Source organism: Zootoca vivipara, chromosome 5, assembly GCF_965207765.1.
Source record: "Zootoca vivipara chromosome 5, rZooViv2.hap1.1, whole genome shotgun sequence".
NCBI classification, from domain to species: domain Eukaryota; kingdom Metazoa; phylum Chordata; class Lepidosauria; order Squamata; family Lacertidae; genus Zootoca; species Zootoca vivipara.
In genome coordinates, this window is record NC_142588.1 from 52,289,675 (window position 1) to 52,310,769 (window position 21,095).

General features: G+C 38.4%; 1 protein-coding gene across 6 annotated transcripts in view; it reads right to left on the minus strand.

Moving 5' to 3' along the window:
- The window catches only part of SLK (STE20 like kinase), a 47,566-nt gene that overhangs the window by 11,818 nt on the left and 14,653 nt on the right, over positions 1-21,095 (minus strand). For 2 of the 6 annotated variants that reach the window (XM_088669618.1, XM_035133912.3), the window contains exons 3-14: positions 19,500-19,664; positions 18,061-18,109; positions 15,789-15,938; positions 13,277-13,349; positions 12,717-12,911; positions 11,577-11,658; positions 9,947-10,075; positions 6,591-8,033; positions 4,951-5,081; positions 4,228-4,351; positions 2,986-3,165; positions 440-532 (exon numbers count right to left, since the gene is read on the minus strand). In XM_088669618.1, coding sequence (XP_088525744.1) covers positions 440-532; positions 2,986-3,165; positions 4,228-4,351; positions 4,951-5,081; positions 6,591-8,033; positions 9,947-10,075; positions 11,577-11,658; positions 12,717-12,911; positions 13,277-13,349; positions 15,789-15,938; positions 18,061-18,109; positions 19,500-19,664 — 2,814 coding nt within the window. Of the gene's footprint in view, positions 1-439; positions 533-2,985; positions 3,166-4,227; positions 4,352-4,950; positions 5,082-6,590; positions 8,037-9,946; positions 10,076-11,576; positions 11,659-12,716; positions 12,912-13,276; positions 13,350-15,788; positions 15,939-18,060; positions 18,110-19,499; positions 19,665-21,095 lie in introns of all 6 variants that reach the window. The other 4 variants (XM_088669617.1, XM_035133911.3, XM_088669615.1 and 1 more) reach the window with 3 other exon arrangements.

Sequence of the window (21,095 nt, forward strand, 5' to 3'; positions counted from 1 at the left end):
ATAATAAACATAGACACCATCATGTCAACTGCATTGCCCGGGATTAAAAGATTCAAAGGTAAGAGATAATGAAAAATTGCTTATAAAAATATTATTTACTACTTTTACACTTTGATAACATTATTCTTTATGGTAAATGCCCTGAATAAAGTAGACATTCATATCCACACCTGAATACACACTTTTAACTACATAAATTGCATTTTTATAACTTTGGCTGTCGTTCTAACTAATCACATCTAAGTAAATGAATACTGAATAAGTTGCACTTCTGTTTATATGACACATTTGAGCTACGGTTTTAAGAATGGCCAGCCATTACAAATTAATATCATATTTACTCAGAGGGAAAACAAAAAGCAACCACTATGGAATGGTTAAAGCAATTGTGAACAAAGCTGCTTGGTTGTTTTTAGAAGCATGAAGCTGCTGCGGTTACCTGAGCATGCTGGGATTGAGAAAGTTCCTCTTTCTTGCGTTTCATGAGCTCTTTTCTCAGCTCTTTTGGTGCTTTCTCCACTTCATTAAAAACCTATAGTGCACAAGCATGCAGAAGGTGGGGAAGATAACCCTTTTTCTCCACAGCAAGCATTTTATGGTGAATACGAGAGGAGCAGGTCAGGCATTAAAAAGGTTATCAGAGAGCATGCATTGAAGCCAGAAGAGTTAGCTTGGCAGAAGGTGGATGGAAGCAGACATGCACAAAGCATTTGCGGACTGCATTCTACAAAGAAGTGCATGAGCTAATTGTATTCTAGAAACTAGTTTCATTTTGCATGCAACTACTGATTGGATGCTTTTACATTTACTTTTTATGCAATCATTCAGTATATACACGAAGGCATTTAAGACTGTTGTCAAAGGAAGAATGATATTGGGAGGGACAACAAATGATTTTAGTGTCATGGAAAAGCTCCAAAATAGCAGGATGTTTAGATTTCTCAAAAATAACAGCTACTGTAGACATTATGTCTTATTTGAGACACAATTGTCTAAAGAACAACTTTCATAAAAGTAAACCACCTCAAAAGGGGCATTTACAGAGCATAGGAAAGTGTAAATCAAGTGTCCAGTTTCATATAGCTTATCTAGCTAGTGACATTCAAAGAAGGCAACAGCTTATAAATATGCTTCAGCAATGTATGTCAAAGGATTTAAAGGATCATTTTGTCAAGAAATAATAATGCATGTTATATAGATAATCAAACGTATGGTTGTATATTTTTCATACTCTCATGAAGAAATTCAGTACTCTAGATGTTATTTCCTACAAAAGAACTAGGAGGTCCAAACTATCCAAGAACATATGGCTGTTTAAAAGTCAAAGAACCCACAGAAAACAAAGCCCAAATCACCACATGCTACTGTTCAATGAAAAGATTGGTCCTGAGTGCATTAAACCTCTTCACCAGATTTCCTTTTGAGGCCCAATTACCAATAGAGACTCAGAGTGCAAGAAATTCAGCAAAAAGAAGAAGTAATAGTCAATATTGTGCAAATTAAACACAAGTGATGGTATCTTGGAGATTAAATGACATATATTACTTAGTATAAAAATCATGAAAAGTTGTTTAAAAACCAAATGAAAGCATCTAGAAATCTGTGCAACCTGTTCATATTATATGCCTCAAAATTGGTATATTATCTAGAAATTGTTGAAACTGCTTTATTAAAAGTTAAGGTGAGAAGTAAAAGATTACAGGCACTTTCTGCAGAACAATGAGATCATAGGTAGAATTTCTGCATTTTGCACAGCTGTATTTCTCCCATCCAGTGTAATGAAAGAATATAAATTTCAATTTGGTTTGATTTTTAATCAACTGAACTTGATACATATCTATGCTCTAGGCTGAACTCAAACTGAACTCAAATTAAATAATAAAAAAGCCTTTATCACTGACTGGGTCATTTCTAGCCCTTAACATGTATTCCAATCAATCCCTCATGTGAGTCATTCTGAAAGTTCAAGGGTTTTTATCCAATGCTAGTCCTATTCAGGGTAGACTAATTCAAAGTAGTGCCATGGTAATCGTTCTTGCAGCACCAGTATTTCATCTTGCCAAATGGAAAGAGCCTACTCTCCTATCCCAGTGTGCTGTTTTGGAGGTTATCCTTCTCCATACAAGCCACTTTAATGCTGTGCGGAGGGAGGAAGAAAACCCTGTTGCATTAGCAAAAGTCCATGTGCAGGCTTCTGCTAGCGGGGTTCATCAGTTGAATCTAAATTATTTGTTTAAATGGCCTTACAGTGAGTAGAACCAAGTTGGCTACAACAAATCTTGCTATCAGAACAAAGTTGCTTAAGATTGCAGTTTTAAGATTTTTCTGGAGGCACAGAGTAGTCTTCCACAGCAGAGTTCTAGATTCTTCCACACAAAGTTAATTAATTCGCCTTTTTAACAATTCAACTACAGTATAAACAAAAACAAAAAACCTTGCATTTTACTATGAATGTTTCATGAACCCATGCACAAGTATCCTCATCCCCCCCTTTGTGCTGCTTTTATATGTACTGAATATAGTAAGAAAAATCTTTACTTGTCAGACATATCCAAAGAGGCACATGTGATAGATACAGTATATGTGCAATGGATTCTAGCAGTTCTCCTTATTGAACTCCCAGGTCAATTTTATATTGCCTGTAACATATAGGCTTTGACTACATATATCATTCGATACTGTTCCAGATAAATGGTGAAACTCCTATGCTAATGATGATGATGATAATCATAAGGGTGGAAACATCTATACCACATAATTGTTTTTTCATTATATTTCATTTGCTCCTATCTAAGGTTACTATTTTCATGGCACATGACTTTTTTATTTAAAAAAACTTTTCAGCTCTAAATATTATTATAAAAATACATCTACTGTTGAGGCTTCTTATGGTGATACATCTTTTTTTCAAAGTAAGACTGCAGATATCATTGGAGACCAAGAAATACCAACCTTATTTCCTCCAACTAAATAAAGAGTATTTACCTCTTTTTTCCTGTTTTTCAACATGTTCTGAAATTTGGACAATTCTTTCTCTTGTTCTGCTTTGATGCGTTTTGCTTCATCACGTAAGCGATTTGTATGTTCCTGTTCCAAGCGCTCTATTGTCTGTTTCTGCTGTTTTTCCAGGTTTTCAATCTCCTGGTCATATTGCCGCTTCTTGCTCTGAAAAATAATTCCATTAAATTTTATATTTACCTATACAGTAGTTGAATTTGATGGTTTTGAGGCAGGGCAGAGGAAGTCTGCACAAGGAACAATTGCCTATGCTTTGCAATTCCTAGATTTTTTGATTGATTGAAAAGGCACTCCCTGGGTTTTTCTGCCATTATGAAACACACAAAAAATACTTTTAAACCCCCACAGCAATTCTTCAACACTCAGAATCAGAAGTGGAACTAATTGTTATTGCACACAGTTTAAAAATATTGGCAGAACTCTTATCTTCTCACTGGGACTGATACTACAAAGTTTATTTCCTTCTTGAACACAAACACATGGTGAAGTGATTTGAAATTCAGCTCGAGAATCTAATATTTGGAACTCAACATATGTAAACTATTTTGTTAATGGTATAGTGGTTAAGTTTTGTTTTGTATGAAATCTTTAGTACAAGAGCCTGTTTCAGATATAATAGGGAGTATTTTTCTCTGCCCAATGAATGAGCAGACCCCCCAATACATATAATTTTTTTTCAAGTACTGTAAGTTATTGTATTATCCACTGCAAGGAAAAAAGAACTGCACATGGGCTATCACAGTGTTTTGGTTACCACAGTCTACTACAGAAAGGCAAAGATCATGGACTGGGCATCTGAAATTATTTTGAGATATTTTCTACAGTTGTCAAAGTATGCAACAGCTTCCTCTTCTGTATATCAATCCTGGAAAGCTGCATTCACTACCTACAAGTAGAAAATAAATGTTTCTAACCTGCAAAGGTAAGAAGTGGCCACATTCTGCCAATTCTAGTACTGACCATGCCTTAACAAGACAATCTCAAGCTTTCCCACAGTTGCCAGCCAGTGACTACATGCAGGGCTGCTATTGCAGTAGTTTGCAGTTCAGTTAAGGCTTTTGTATGCAAGTTTCACTCATTGTACGCAAGCTGAAATGTGGCACCAAGGGCAAGGATACAGCTAGAATGACTTCTAGGCTGTTTAAATTAAGTAAATTAACTCAAAATAAGAGGCCTGCAAAATGTGAGTGCGGGGGGATCAAACCTTACCGTCATTTCTTGTTCAAAGCGCCTGAACATCTGTTCTCTTTGTTGTAAAAGTTTGTTACTAAGCTGCTGTTGAGCTCGCTGCTCTTCTTTTTGTAGAAGCCGTAACTCTCTTAATTCTTGACGGCTGATAGTAAGGAGAATGGAAGCAGTATTGCAGGGGGGAAAGAAACAGACCGAGTTCAGAATTCTGCATCAGTGTACAGTGTAGATGCTTTGGGGGGTTGTGCAGAAACAAATATCTGCATTTAATATATTATTTATTAAATTTCTATACTGCCCTTCATCCGAGGATTACAGAGCAGTTTACAGTATAAAAACACAAAAACGCACCACATAGTAACAAACGAAAACAATACTCCCCTACTGGGCCATAGATTGTTTAATTAGACAAAGGCCTGGGAGTTTTGCCTGGCATCTAAAAATATGTTATGAAGGTGCCATGTAAGAGATCGGGAGAGCATTCCACAAGCAGGGAACCAACACAGAAAAGGCCCATTCTCATGTTGTTACCCGCCAGACCTCTCACGGAGAAGGCACACAAAGAAGGGCCTCAGATGATATTATCATGGTCCAGATTGATTCATGCATTATTTAAAAGGACAACATGAATTTTGCTAGATATAATCAAACCACAGTAAGTTATAAAAAACAAGCATGAGAAAAGTTGTTTTTAATTCAGAGAAGAACTCCTTTGTCATTAAGAATGGGTATTTTCAAACTCACCGAAGATATCGTAATTCTTCACTTTTAGAATCACTTTCTGTTACAATTTTAGAGGTAGTCACACTTACTTCCACGCCATCAACAACAAATTTGCGAGTTTTCTTTAATGTTTTCTTGTGTCTTTTAGTTTCCTGAATAAAAGATTATGCATTATTTCTGTGCTCCATAAAGCATACCTGCCCAACCTTTACTTATTTTTGAAAGAACCCAAAGCTTGCAAGTTCAAAGATTTCAGTTTCCAATAAACAGAATTAGATACTGTACTAAATTTCTTTATTTAATTCTGTTTCTTTTCACAAGATGGGCAAAGATGGACTCAAGTTTGCTATGAGGTATGTTATTAAAGAAGAATTCATTTCTTCAACTGGGCATTTTGGACCAGTATAATACTGAATATACAGACAAGATTGAAGTAAAGTAATCATCTGAATAACTGCTACATATGTGATCTACCTTCACTTTTGCAAAAGTAACCAAGAACAGAAAGATAATTCAAACCTATTTTCAAGCTGTTAATTCAGAAGTATATACTTATAATTTCAATGTAATTTACTCTCTACTATGGACATCTAGGGTGACAGCTTTAAAATTCTTATTCTGCATGAATTCGGGAAACTTCACTTAAATTTGTAGACATATAGTTAAAAACATAAAATATATTATATAGTGTGTATGTTAAAAAGGTAAAGGTACCCCTGACCGTTAGGTCCAGTTGTGGAGGACTCTGGGGTTGCACGCTCTTATTGCTGTATAGGCCGAGGGTGCCGGTGTTTGTCCACAGACAGCTTCCGGGGCATGTGGCCAGCATGACTAAGCTGCTTCTGGCGAACCAGATCAGTGCACGGAAATGCCGGTTACCTTCCCGCCAGAGCGGTACCTATTTATCTACTTGCACTTTCACGTGCTTTCGAACTGCTAGGTGGGCAGGAGCTGGGACCGAGCACCAGGAACTCACCCCGTTGTGGGGATTCGAACCGCCGACCTTGTGATCGGCAAGCCCTAGGCTCTGTGGTTTAGACCACAATGCCACCCGTGTCCCTCTAGTGTGCATGTTACACACTGCCAATATTAAGGCGAGCTAACATTTTTTTGCTCAAGGGACACACTGACATTTAACTACCCCTCTGAGGGTCATGGTATACACATGCACTACCATACAGCTCACATATGGACCAAACACACATGCACCACCACATATACACACATACCATGCTCACCAGTTCTATACACAACTCTCTCATTCTCTTACACACACATAAACACTCAGTATTTCTAGCCTTCTTATTCCGCACTGGTCTAGCAAAGGCTGGAAACCCAGCCTTTTATTTTGCACCTACCCCTGTGCTGGAGTGGAGGAACATGCTGCCTTTTGTTCTTAAAGAGCAGGCAGAGAGCTTCAACTCTGATCTTAGTCTTGGGCTTAGAATGGACACAGAATCCCAAATTTTCTGATTTTATCTTATACCTTTAAGATCCAATCTAAAGAACAGGTAGAGATATTTTTATCTCCTGATCAGATTCAGAGATAAGCTGTGGAGGCTAGGGAGCCACTTCCTGTGTGTTGGTGGGGCAAAGCCAGTTTGCAAGCCAGCTATCCTGATCTGTATCTCTATGTTACTAATAGAATTGTTGGCTCTTACTTGTAAAGATATTGATCCACTCTCCTTGTTTTTAGTGAGGAAACTGGAAATGGACAAGTTCAAATCAATGCTGCTGTTGTCAGCAGTGGAACCTCTGCCTGAATCTGTATCGTTTTCTTTAGCGCTTTCAGAATCAACATGATGCGAGTTTTCAACACTATCCTGAATGCCAGATTTATCTTCTGCCTCATTTTCTGCAGAGCTAATGCTAATATTGGGTACCGGAGACACCTCATGTTCATGCATCTTCTTGGCTGCAGAATCTTCAAGCTTATTTTCAACTGACAAGCCAATGGAAACTGCTGGTCGGTCTGTGTCCATTTGTATATTATTCTCATGCTTCTCCTCAGCTCTGTTTTCTAATTTATGATCAGGTTCTGCAATTTTATCCCCTGGTACAATATTGCTTTCCTCTGTTCTTGCCTCTTCGGTATGTTTTTTGTCTGCTGGCTTATGCTCAATGTTGTCTGCTCTTTCTGAAACACTGACCTCTGTTTCCTTTGTGCTGCTTGTCTTCTTTGAATCGTCATTGTATCCCTCAACTAACTGCTGATCAGAATCTACCATTTTTCCCATTTCTGAGACTTTCTCAGAAGCATCCTCAGCCAGGCACTCTGCTGGCTCCTGAGCATTTTCAAGCACTTTATCTACATCCGTGACCAGATTGTTACCAGCACTGTCCATCTCTTGTGGACTGCTGGTACCTTCTTTTATTTGCTTCTGTGGTTCATCAGCTGTCTCAGATATGACCTTCACCTGTGATTCCTCAGTACCTGCAGTAACTTCATTTTTCTGACTTTCAGCCTCTTTCAGGTCACCCTCTTTACATTTGTCATCCCCTTGCAATTCCTCAACCTCTTTAATTCCTTCGGTAGCCTTTGCCTCTTCCATTTCATTTTCTTGGAGGTTTGTGGTACTTTCTTCTTTCACACCAGTTCCTTTAGAGACTGCATCTGTAATTTCTGCACTGCTACCTCCATCATCAGGAATTGTTTCTTGTTTGTTTTCAACCGTTGATTCATTTGTGAAGTCCTTTCCCTCCTCTGTTTTTAGACTGGGCTCAACATTAGTTTCAGATACTATTGGGCCAATTTCCTTTTCTTCTTTCTGTGACTCTCTGTTTTTACTTAATCTTGAATTTTCCGTTGTCTTCTCACTCTTCTTCGCTTCCTCATCTTCATGGAGCAATGCAGATCCATTCTTCAGTTTTTCAGTGTTTTCTTGTATGGTTTCAGTTGTGCTTGCAGTGTATTTCTCCTTTTCATTTTTGTCAGGAGCCACACTTGTTTTTTCACCTTCAAGTGCATTAGCACTAGTCTGTTCTGTGGATGAACGCTCTGTTTTTTCAGAAACAGATTCCAGAATACTGGCATTCTGTGAAAGTTTATCCTCTTCTGAGCTGGCAATGCTGAGGTCAGATGAGGCTCGTTTACTTGCTGGTAACTGCTAAAATAGACACACACAAAACCAATTATCTATACAATTCAGTAATAAGGAAATAATGCTATCAAAGTTTTATATCAACCAATGGGGAATTTAATTGTAATGGTGATCATTTAGTTAGGAGCTTCCACACTAAATTGATAGGTATCTTGCCCATTCCAAATTAACCTGTTTTTAGAACCTTTCATATTCAATAGTCATGTAGTAGTAGTAGTAGTAAAAGGTTGGGGTGCACTGTAATAGTACAGTATTTTTCGTTCAATAAGACACACTTTTTCCTCCTAAAAAATAAGGGGAAATGTCTGTGCGTCTAATGGAGCAAATGCGTGGTCCCTGGAGCCGAATTGCCCAGGGGCTAAAGGCAGATTGTGCTTTTTTAAAAAAAAGAAAAAGAAAGAGCTAAAGGCTAACGAGAGCTAATGAGCTTAAAGGAACCCACTCAGCAGCTGATTGCAAGAGATCAGGGAGGGAGATAAGCGAGATAGCTCCCTTCCTGGTCCCTTGCCTAGGCCTCAATTGTTGTCTGCAGAGGGAGACATGTGACTGGCTGATTAGATTATCTGTCTGGAAACTGTAGAAATGGGTCCCTTTCCTTTCCTATAGAAGAAGCTGCAGAACTGAGTTGAACCCCATAAAAACAGAATTTTTTTTTCCTTTGCAAGGAAACTCAGCAACTTTGAGCTGATTCTAAAAAATGGAGCTTTCCCCCTTTGGAAAAAAGATGCACAACTCTGAGCTGATCCCCAGCCCCCCCAAAAAACGGGGCTTTTCCCATTTGCAAAAAAAGCTGCACAACTTTGAGCTGATCCTAAAAAAACGGAGCTTTCCCCCTTTGCAAAAGAAGCTTCCTCAAATATTTAATGGGGGGGGGGGGGCGCAAAGGCACCTAGGCCTCTAGGAGTTGGCTGCTATGCCTAGGACAATTCAAGAAAGCAAAAAATAATAATAATCTTGTTTTCCTCCTCTAAAAACTAGGTACGTCCTATGGTCAGGTGCATCCTATGGAGCGAAAAATACGGTAATAATCCTTCAACCCCTTTCCCCCTTTTACATTTAGAGCAATATAAGCAACACTTTTTTTTGGTCACTAACCCTTTGCAAATATAGTGGGCAAATACAGAGAACCTCTTGTGTGAGGAAAGCAATTTTTTCCAAGTTCCTTGTCCTCAGTCTCCTCAGACTCACACCCCCTATCATTCTAGAAGGTCCCTTGACCCTGTGGAGTGGTTCTCCAAGGGGTATAAAGCTGCTACAGCTGGGAGGTATTAGGAGGTTAAATCTGCTAGTGCAAACAGAACTCAGCTCATGGTTCTCTGGATCTAGTCTTCACATTTATTTAAAGTCTGGAAGCCTGAGGAGGCAATTTATTCAAACATGTAAACTTATAACTTAAGTCTGAGTAATGATGGTGTTCTGTGATCTATATGCATTGATAACTGAGAAGTTATCCCATTACTATAATATTGCAGAATATATTTAGCATGCTTTAAACTGTGTTATAAGAAATCCTTTGCTGACAAACCATCAGTCTGAAGTCTTGTGTTGACCAGGGCACATGCTGGAGGAATGGGAGGATCCCATGGTCCTCCTCCTGCTGGAACACTAACTAGAGTGGACTAATGGCAACAGAGATTTCTTCTGCCACAAAGGGGCCTTTGACTGTGGTTCTCCCTTCTCTGACCATGGAAACAGTTCCATGGCATCCTAAGGAAGCTTACTTTTACTTACTTTGCACTTTACATTGGCATCTTAAAGAAAATTGTGTGTTATGCAACAGAAAGCATCTCATAAAAGGCAATTAGCATTGTACCCCTAAGCTCAATTACATAACATATCAATGGAAATGAATACAATTCATAGCTTTAAACTGCAGCACAAGTTAAAATATTTTTGATATATTTGTTTTAACTTACCAGAGAATTTTCAGTTTCTTCCTCTTCTTCCTCCTCCTTCCCATCTTCTACTTCCTCTGTAACTTCAGCCTTTGCTTCTGCAATCAGTTCTCTGACTGGTTTATTAGAAGTTACAGTAACAAATGGATGCTGTTTAAAAAAGCATAATATCAGTTAATCAAAATTAAAAACCATTTAATAGCAACATAGGGCCAGGTTATGGTACTTTTTGTATCCAACTCAAAATAAAAAACAGAACACTTAAAGGAAAATTTATACTGCTTACAACTTTTTTTCTTTGTTATTTGTTCTTCTATTTTCAAGTCTAAGATCATTTACGTGGTTTGTTGTTGTTGTTTTTGAAATTTTTCATGGCTGAAGCTAGGAGTGTTTCTCTGGCAGATTATCTTTGCCTGGCCCCATTTCAGAAGTCTTTATTTTTAAATCTAATGTATTTTATATGGGAACATAAATGAAGTAACATGAAACTAAGTCATTTTCATCCTATTACATTTATTTAGGTTAGCTCCTTGTAAACTATGAAGGAGACTGCAGCTTCTGAAATACCAGGCAGTAATAAGCAAGGGCTGGAATCCAGAGGACCTATGCATAACCAAGGTCTGGACATACTTTTGTCAGAATGTCTGTCTTCTCCCTAGAACCTTCCAAGTGCTCTTTAAATTCTCAAGCTCCCTTAGACATGAGAGCTTCTCATGATAATACCAGTGGTAAAGGAGAAGAGTAACAGCACAGTTTACCAATGGGTGCATGCTATTCACTCACTTCCCCAATGCCCTCTTCTAAAGATCTGCATGCCTAAATTACCAGCTACTTATAAAATCCAAAGCATAGCTGTTTGGACTAGCCCCCAGTGTCTCACCATCCCCCTTCCTTGGGAGCAGTCCAAAGGGGATTGCAGACCTGTCATCTTTTGGAACTGCTGCTTCGAGGAGCAGCTGAAAGGGGAGGTGGGAGAGCACTGCTCAAACTGATGGCTGAAAAGGCTTTCCTTACCCTTCCTGTTGGAAAAGTTTAAGGAACCCGAGCAGAGCCCTCTTTGCTTGTGCTTAGCTGCTTTCTGATCAGCTGAGTTTGGGGATGGGGGACAGAGACTGCAGGGAGGTTAGTTTTTAAATTTCCTCCCAGTATTCCTTTCATTCCATCTTGCTGATTGGGAAAGGTTGTGTGGGTATAGTTGTCTGCGTGCCTTTGTGGTGCATGTTGGATGTATCTACGGTGTATGTATATGCATGTTTGCAAAAGAGTGTATGTTTGCATGTTTGCAAAAGAGGATCTGGGACCAAGCAACGGGAGCCCTGTTTGTCACTAGCATGTGGCTCCTGGAAGACTGTTATTTTATTTATTTTATGTTGCTTTTAGAATTTTTTTTATTGCAAGCACTGCAGTTTTAAAAAAACACAAGTTATTTGATGCTTATATCAATCTCTGGCTAGAAAAGTGGGGTATTAACCAGTTGGTGCCGACTCCTAACTCTCTGGTGACCAATGGCAAATGGGAATGTTCTAAATAAAGTTAAAACATACAAAGTTTGAAAATTTAGCAGACTTTTAAAATAGTTCCTGTTTTAAATTATTTATATAAATGCACTCAATAAAATATCATGACTCAATAGACACTTCATTCTTCCTACCTGTAGAAGCTCAGCAGTGTTCCACCTGGCATCTACATTTTTTTCCAAACATTTCCTTAAGAAGTCTTTGAAGTCAGCAGACCTGCATAAAAGAAGCTGAACTCAATAAATGCTATACATTCAGTACTACATACAAATTGAATGATGACATCCATGTCATCAGAAGTATCTAATGATTGTCAGATAAAAATAATTTCAGTACCGTCTACTTCTTGCCTGCTACCTCTTGTAAGATCCACAGTACACTGTTAATAAGCTATTATACGAGAAACGTGCTAAGAGAAGGTACGCTTGGCAAATCAACACCATGATCAACTCCTGCCCGGAAACCAATGCCCCCAACTGTGGAAGGATGTGTGGATCCAGAATTGGCCTCCACAGTCACTTATAGACTCATTGTTAATACCGTGTTTATGGAAGACAATCTTACTCAGCTACGAGGGATCGCCAAAGAAGAAGGTAAAGGTAAAGGGACCCCTGACCACTAGGTCCAGTCGTGACCTACTCTGCGGTTGCGGCACTCATCTCGCGTTATTGGCCGAGGGAGCCGGTTTCAGCTTCCAGGTCATGTGGCCAGCATGACAAAGCCGCTTCTGGCGAACCACAGCAGCACACGGAAACGCCATTTACCTTCCCGCTGTAGCGGTTCCTATTTATCCACTTGCACTTTGACGTGCTTTCAAACTGCTAGGTTGGCAGGAGCTGGGACCGAGCAACGGGAGCTCACCCCGTCATGAGAATTCGAACCGCCGACTTTCTGATCGGCAAGCCCTAGACTCTGTGGTTTAACCCACAGCACCACCCGCGTCCCCCTAATTAAGATTTATGTCCAAGACTATTGTACTATTTTATTTCCATAGCACCACTATCTGCATCCTCATCTTGAGGCAAACTCATTCTCCTCCAGTGATGTACACCTATATTTCACTGAAAGCTAGCCTAACTAATATCCAGCTAAGCTTGAGATGCCTATTTACTTCTGGGGGAAAACAACATTTAACTCTTGAGGCTTAAGTGTGCTTTTTTTTTTTTGGCCAACTAACAATCTTAAAAATTAAGACAGCTTTATTATTCTGTACCTAGGTATTATTCTTGAAAAATAAAAATATACCATAAAATAAAATAAAATAGAATAATCACCATTTTGAAGGTTGTGCCAACGATGGTGGTTCCGACTTTGCTATTTTCAGCAGAACACGCATTGGATTCAATTCATGATGAGGTGGTTCTATTTCAGCCATTTCTATTAAAGTGACACCTAAAGACCAAACATCAGCCTTGTAATCATAAGGTCTGTCTTTAGAGGTCTCACACATTACTACTTCAGGAGCCATCCTGGGATAGAAAGCAAAAAAGAAAAGATTATTAAGATCTATTTATCTGTAATAAGTGGTATTTCCAACAGCAAGAAGAAATATATCCAAGAGGCAATAGCTAAGCAAGTTAAATGAAATAATCAACATTATCAGAGCAGAGCCACTGAAATAAATGTATATAATTTACTTTAAACCATTGATTCCAAAGGGTCAGAGTATGACTAATCTTACATATAAATTAAGGTTAATAAAACCAATAAATGCTCCAAAAAAACACAACATTATCATTTTGTTTACTATACGTGATTTTTTAAAATAGACAATTGTATATAAAATGCAATATACTGCACTCAGCATAAAACAGTACAAAAAATGCACACATACCAATATGGAGTACCAATGAAAGAATCTCGTCTTTGTATTGTCCTTGTATTTTTAGCAGACACTCCAAAATCCGCTTCAAACAAATGAGGAGAAAACATTACAGTCACTCATACCAATACTTCAAACAGCATCATTTATGTAAAAACATGTATAACGCCACTCATTAGTCAAGAATATTCAACAGGTTTACAAAAAATACATATGAATTAATAGTGATGAGAGACTCATGAGTGATGAGAGCAAAGTTTAATCTAGTGAGTAGATCTGTGACAAGTGAGGCCTAGGTAGGGGCATGACTTCTTTTCACTTCAGGCTGAGCTCCCAAATTGGAAGCTTGTACCTCCAAAAGCACTGAGCTTCCTGGGCACTCTTCTCCAAAAGAATCACTTTAATCATGTATATTTGCATTGGTGTTATAAATAATCAAATGTTACTATAGTGACAAAGATTTTCTTGGGGTTCAAGAAGACAGAAAAATGGATGAGGTTTGTAGAAGTTTATATTTATAATGGAATGACCAATATGCTCTGTGAACACTTAACTGATATAGTTATGCATTTTAATTATTTGATTATATCATTTAATACTTTGATATAAAATTCAGAGGGAAAGGGGCATCAAAGTCCACATCAATAGAAATATGAAGGGAATTCATTCTACAAGTTACCAGTAGCAAAGATGAATATCCCCAATGAGCACTAAGCTGTTGTCCCCACTAACATCACGAATGTTTAGTAAAACGTAACACAACAGTGCAGTTCCACCTGAAACAACAGAATGGAAATGGGCTACTTCACAGTACACTGTTAGAAAAATATTTAGGAAATTTGATGGAAATCTGCTTGCCTGATGGAATTATTTTCCCTTCCACCCTGGGTTATTATGGGCATTCTCCCAAACCTCCAGAGTGGATTTGGGGAAGGCTTGGAGATATGTGGGGGAAGTCGAGCCCTGCTGCATTAGCAGGATTCCTTGTGCTGACTTCTGCTTATAAACTGGACTACAGTGGCACCTTGGGTTATGAAGTTAATCCATTCCGTAGGTCCGTTCTTAGACCAAAACGTTCTTAAAACGAGGCACGCACTTTCCCTAATGAGGCCTCCTGCCGCCAGTGTTCGGCTTCTGTTCATCTTCCGGGGCAAAGTGTGCTAACCGGAACATCTACTTCTGGTTTTGCGGAGTTTGTTGTCCGAAGCATTTGTTAACAGGACTGTTCGTAGACCGAGGTACCAATGTAGTTGAGTCTGGCCCTATGAGTTTAAGAAGCCAGTTTGCCAATACTGAAACGTAAAGATGCAAATAGTAAACGGATCTGAGGAGGAAGCTATTCCTCAGTTTAAGTCAATAGTTTCAATCTGGGAAGAAAAGAAATGTATGTCCATTCCTTAATCCCCACACAGATTCATGTGGATTTCCTAAAATGGGCTTTAAACATCTTATCGGGCTAAGTTATGACCAAACAGCAAGCAGCCACCACAAAAAGCAGGGGTGAAAGGCAGACACTGCCCTGAAGATCTAAGCTCAAACTATTTTTAAAGATTTATTGTGAGAATGAAATAAAGTTATATATAATAATATAAAAGGAGCCTAATAATCCAATGAAACATATTACAGCACAACAGAAGGCATTTGCATGCTGGTACAAACATTCAAAATGCTGGAACTCAATAGGCACATCTTATTCCTTAAGACTAAAGTAAATACTTCGGCATTCAATGCATAATTTACATATTGACTCCACTCCCTCAGTATGTATTGAAAGCCAAGTACAAACAATTGTTTAAAAGTTGGATTAAAAATATATTGATCCTATAATGACATAACAGTCCTGCTGGATTAAGACCAAAGACCCATGTAGTACAGCATTTTCATCTTACAATGGCCAACCAGATGCCTACGAGAAACCTGCAAACAGAGACTGAGTGTAACAGTGCTCTCCTCACTTGTGATTTCCAGCAACTGGTATTCAGAGGCATGCCATTCATATTATCTCAGTGGTTGTTGCTTCTGACTGATCAAGGAATCCCATTCAGTGGACAGCTGGTGTTTTTGTTTTTCCACATGGAAACCTTAGCCAATATGATGGGGTTGCTTGGCATGGCACCTGACTATGCAGAAGCAACAGCCACACTGTAAGGGTAGCATATGACTGAACCTTATCTGTGACTGCCAGATGCTGGGGGTTTAAAAACAGGCAATGAATATTGATAGCATGCCTTGATTGTAATCTTCCCCAAGCATTTGGTACAATAGGAAGAAATGGTCTAGCTATGTAGATCATTTATCTGAACAAGTACAGACATTTTAAAGTGTCTCTATGTGTCTGCCAAAAAACATACCATGTCAGGCTTTAAAAAAATTAAAGTATTCAGTACAGTACAAGTATTACAACAGGCCCACCCATTCACTCTGAAATTCAAAGGAAGTTTGTCAAGTGTAATTACAGCTGGAAAATAATACATCATGAAATCTCTTTTCATCCAAGTTAAATTTTTAAAAGAGGAATACTCACCTAGCTTAATGTCTCCATCCAATGTGAAAAGAATATTGCCAGCTTTTAGATCTCGATGAATGATCTTATTTTCGTGCAGATAGTGCAGTGCCTCAAGTGTCTGCCTGCAAACTACCCTGATCTGTGGCTCGGTTAGTGGCCTCTCAAGTTCTACAAGAAAAGCATACTCTCAAAATATAAAAACCATCATTTGCAGATAGCATTGATTCACATTTTTAATGAACAATTGCTTCAACCTGATAAGTCTTAAAAGCTGATCAAACAGAAGGGGATTCTCCAACCTAGTGTTGATTAGATGTGTTTGACTACAGCTCCTATCATTCCCCCAGTCACCTTGGCCACTGGAGTGAACAACTTGTAGTTCAACACATTAGGAGGGTACGAGGTTGGAGAAAGCTAATGTAGAAGCCACAGTGTGAGGAAATATGAAGAAGCACCATGAAGAATCAAAACAAAAATGAGAACAGGCTCTGGTGCTTACTTGGTCACATGGCGTTCATTATAGTTCTGTGTGTTTTGGAATGAAATAGTCCTTCAGGAACTTGAAAAACTTGCAAGCTCCTGAAATTATCACCCTACCTATTCATTGCAGACACAGAGAGAATAAACCTGTTCAAAGTTGGTTGTTAAGTTCAGACTTTCCAAACAAGTACCTTAAAGTACTTGCAAGCTTTTCAAGTTCCTGAAGGAGTATTTCAGAAACAGAGAGCTAAAATAAAAGTCTTGCAACAGTAAGCAGTGGAACCTGTTTCTTTGTTTCACTGTAAAAGCTAAGTCATAGATATTTATATCCACAATAGTTAAAATGCTGTCTTGTTTTTCATTTTGCAGCATTGCTGAATCATGATACTTGTGTGTATGTTTGCTACTAAATACATTAAAATAAAACAGTTTAACTATGGATATTCTTATATATAAAATGGGTCCAGAAAATATATTAAACCAGGCATGTGCAACCTTTACCCCTCACCCCCCCCCAATGTTGCTGAACCACAACTCCCATCAATCCCAGCAAGAATGGTCAATAGCCAATGATGAGTAATTCAGCAACATTTGGAGGGTCAAGGGATCCCCATACTCTGTGGTGAGCAATCAGTTTCTTCCAAGATTCAAAGTGCCGCTACAGCACTCATAAAATAAAAGGTTTTTTTGTTTAAGGTGTACAAATTCAATCAGATTCAAGCATAACAAAATGCTAAAAGGATTTTTTTTTTTATTTTGTTTCGACTACGTCAGACCAACACGGCTACCTACCTGTAAAATGCTAAAAATTAGCAGAATTCCTACACTGTGAAAAATTATGCCCCACTGTTTTCCAAACTATTTTTTATCTGGAGCCCATTTCTCATAGATCAGAACTGGCAGCACACTTTCTTTTACACCTGAATTCTTTTATCTTATACACCAGTCAAAATGCAGGTGGCTGAGAGTGAAAAAAGGGAGGTGCTGCAGAAGTAACAGTACTATTAAAGCTTCATAAATTACTCTGGGCTCCAGCTTTCTCATCAAAGCTAAAATGAGAGATAAGAATGGCCTATTCAAGAAGTCCTGCTGCCCAGGTAACTAGGACGAATTAACACTCTTTTGGGGGGTTTTCTGTGGTTTTCAAGAGGTCTTGAAATGAACTCCTTTAGTGAGATCAGAAACTGCTCTTCCCATAAGGCCTTTCTTAGGAGTGACGAAATCTCTTTTTTTAGAAGGATTTTAACTACTAAATTAATTCCTAGGGTAGATTTGGTAAGTAGTATCTTTTGTGTTAAATGTTAAATGTATACAAATGTTTTAAATCACAAGGACCGCCTGTCCCCAAATGAACCAACCTGAATCCTGGAATCCTCATTTGAGGCCCTTCTTTGTGTGCTTCTTCCAAGAGAGGTCTGAAGGGTTGCAACACAGAGTGGGCCTTTTCTGCAGCGGCTCCCTGCTTGTGGATTGCTCTCCCCAGGGAGGCTCACCTAGTGTCTTTGGTACACACCTTTCGGCATCAGGCAAAACATTCCCCTTCTCCCAGGCCTTTTGCTTATTAAAAAAATCTGTGGCCTTTTAAACTGTGTGTGGTGTGGTTATTGTTGTTGTTAGTTTCTAGGTTATGTATTTTTGTGTTTTTATATTGTAAACCACCCCATGATCCTCAGATGAAGGACAGTGCAGAAAATAGATAAATAGATAGATAGATAAACAGATAAACAAATAGATTTTGGTACACAGTATAACCAAACTGTTAAAATGCAAAATTGTAGCTTTCTTTTGCAAAACATAATATTGTACTTGCCCAACATTACGGCATCTACAGCACCACCAGCACAGAATTCTATCAGGATCTGCATATAAAAATTAAAATAATCTATTTTTAAACATCCAAGTATTGAGATTTAACTTTGGCTAATCAGAGCACAGAAGATAAATTAAAACTCCCCTAACCAAGGACTCAGCTAGATGGGTAAAGAAAAAGCTATTTTTATATGTGATATATATGTGATATAACATTGTGCCACCAGATGGCGCCGGGGAGTGGCAATTTTCTCTACCTGTTTTCCCTGTTTATATTTACAATACATTTAACTGAAACACTTCTTTGATGTGTCTATGATCCACCCCAAGTGGATCAAACAATTTTAGGCTTCTGATGTTTGACTAATCAGTCACTCCCTCCTTTCCTCTTTGGGCTGTGAATGTTTGTTGATGGCAAAGGTGGCAGGCTTTTACTGGCCATATTGCTTGTTTTCATTTATAGAAATATAAATATTTATTTATTGATATTTAGCAAGCAATGACAATAGAAAACCCAGCATTTTGTTTCTGTTTCAATGTGTGTGCACACAATGAAAAACACTGCAATTCCTGCCCCTGCCCAAGCCTCAAACACTCATTCTAAGGGAGGCTACAGTATATGCTTAAATCAAATTGACCAACGCTTATGGGCAGAACTGTCTACACCTGGGTGGGGAACCTCAGGCCCACCAGCTGAATGTGGCCCTCCAAGCCTCGGGACTTTCTCTAGGTCTCGGGACTTTCTCTAGGTCTCACACCCCTCCCCTACTGGTCTAGAATTCTAAGATTTAACAAATTGACCTTATAATCTGCAACTCCCCCATTACCTAAAATTTTAAGAAAGTAACAGACTTTGGAGGGGGGAAATTCCACAAAAATTCTGGAAACCCAGGATTGAGGCTTATACTCCCATGATTTTCTGTATGTAGTAAGCCACAGTAAGCAAAGTGTGGCCTGCCTAGCATAGGTCAGGCTCCTCCCTGTTTCTCTGTGTATCTCTCCCCCACTTATTCTGGGACAAAACAGAATGCTAGACCACCTGTCAGTTGGTGAAAATGATCTGTTCCTTTCACCTAAGCTGGCAAAAATAGAAGCCCAATCCATCACATCTGAGAGCATATGAATTTTTACAATGAAAGGGTGAGATATAAATACTCTTAAATAAATATATAAAATTAAAATAAAATATCTTATTTTATGAATTGAGAACTCTAGAAAAAGCTTTTGCCTTATTAACAGCAAGCATCTTAGGTCTAAAGTTACACTCCAGAAGGTTTAAACATACTTTCCTCCACTGTCAACAAACTGTACATATGCAAATAAAAAGTACTAATTAAACATCCATATTGTACTGAAGTATTGTTTTGTGAAGTCATAAAGACACTGTTAATTTCACATCTTCTCCTAAAGTACAGACTCTGAACAGCAGCAAATACCTACCCAAAGGTTGTTTTCATAATAAAAGGCATCTAGAAGTTTGACAATGTTAGGATGATCACAGGATGCTAGGATATCAATTTCAACCATGTAGTCTTCAAGTTCTTCCTCAGATTTAGTATCAATCACCTTTGCAGCAGCAAGCACATTTGTTTCTTTGTTCTGAGCCTGGAAAATACATTAAAAGAAAATTCTGGTCAGTTGTTTTACTTGTTCCAATTTATATAACTTTATGAGCACTTCCCCATCTTCAACAGACTCTACAAAGAAGTATTAACATCACAAAATGTCTATGTTTCAATTGCCCTCTAATTCATTGTCTCATTCTCTCATCCAGCTTTTATTGTTACTGGACTCTTTGGGGAGTGGGGAGAACAGCCTACAAGTTGATTCCTTCCTGCATTACTAAAGCACCTGCCCCTGGTATGAAGGCAACAAAAAGCAGGGGAGGGTAATAAACAGCAGAAAACTTTAAGGTAATATTACACACTCCTTAAGCCTTCCACATCTGAATGTGGAGGTACTGTATGTTCTTACTTCTGGTTAATCCTAGACCAATTGCATATGAAAGTAACAACCCACATACTGTAATATGTAAGACCTAAGAGACAAAGTACACCTTTGTCTCCTTTAGAGTTTAAACACATCCACAAGTAAAGTGACACACAAGGTGAAGGCAAAACTCTGAACTAGTGTGATAAACCACACACTGATAAACCACACAAAGACACAAGTTGCCAAATACAGAAGTAAAATGCTTAGGCCAGGAAACAAGTCAACAAAGTTGTGAGGATACAACCAGGAAGAAATGTCACCAATACAATCAGAAATACTCAACTCCTAGGGGTTTTAATTTTGTTAGGGGGTGGATACTGTAAAGCATGATGGCATTAACATGGTGTCAGGCTAAATGCAGCATTTCATTGTGCATTCTGTGGGCTTTGGCTCTCTTACAGGCTTCATCTGTCTTCATGGCTATTACATGCCTCTACTGTTTTGAGTGCCGTTTCCATATCAACCATCTCAGCATTAGCAACAGACTACCCAGCGTATTTGTTGCGGTTCTTTTCCTTCCTCCCAGACATGGTTACTTACAACCCACAAAGTTATATACGGCATACAAAACTGGCAATAACCTGAAGCATTTAAAGCAGTTTGGATTTTTTTTTTCATCTCATGTATTTAATTTGCCTAAGGAGGGCATTAAGCCAAAGTGTCCTAGGATTCCTTTTGGAAAGATTTGTTGACATAAACTTGACTTTTACCTTGCCATATCCTTGATTATTATGGAAGTGAATCTTCTGCTTCTTTCCCCTATCTTTATATGTAAATTTCCTGAATGTGACAATGTTATTCTGTTATACTGACTTGTTTTTCAGTGTGCATATTTATGTATATCATTAAAACAAATACACACTTGTCTGGTTAAGCATATTATTTCCCTCACATTTCCAGTAGTTCCATGGGCCTTATTCACATTTTCTAAGCCAGAATGAAACACACCTCATTTTTACCTTTTATATCAAGGAAATCTGTGAAACAAACAAACAAAAGTTGTACATTTGCAAGAGCTGTCAAAATAGCAGCAAATGATTCAGA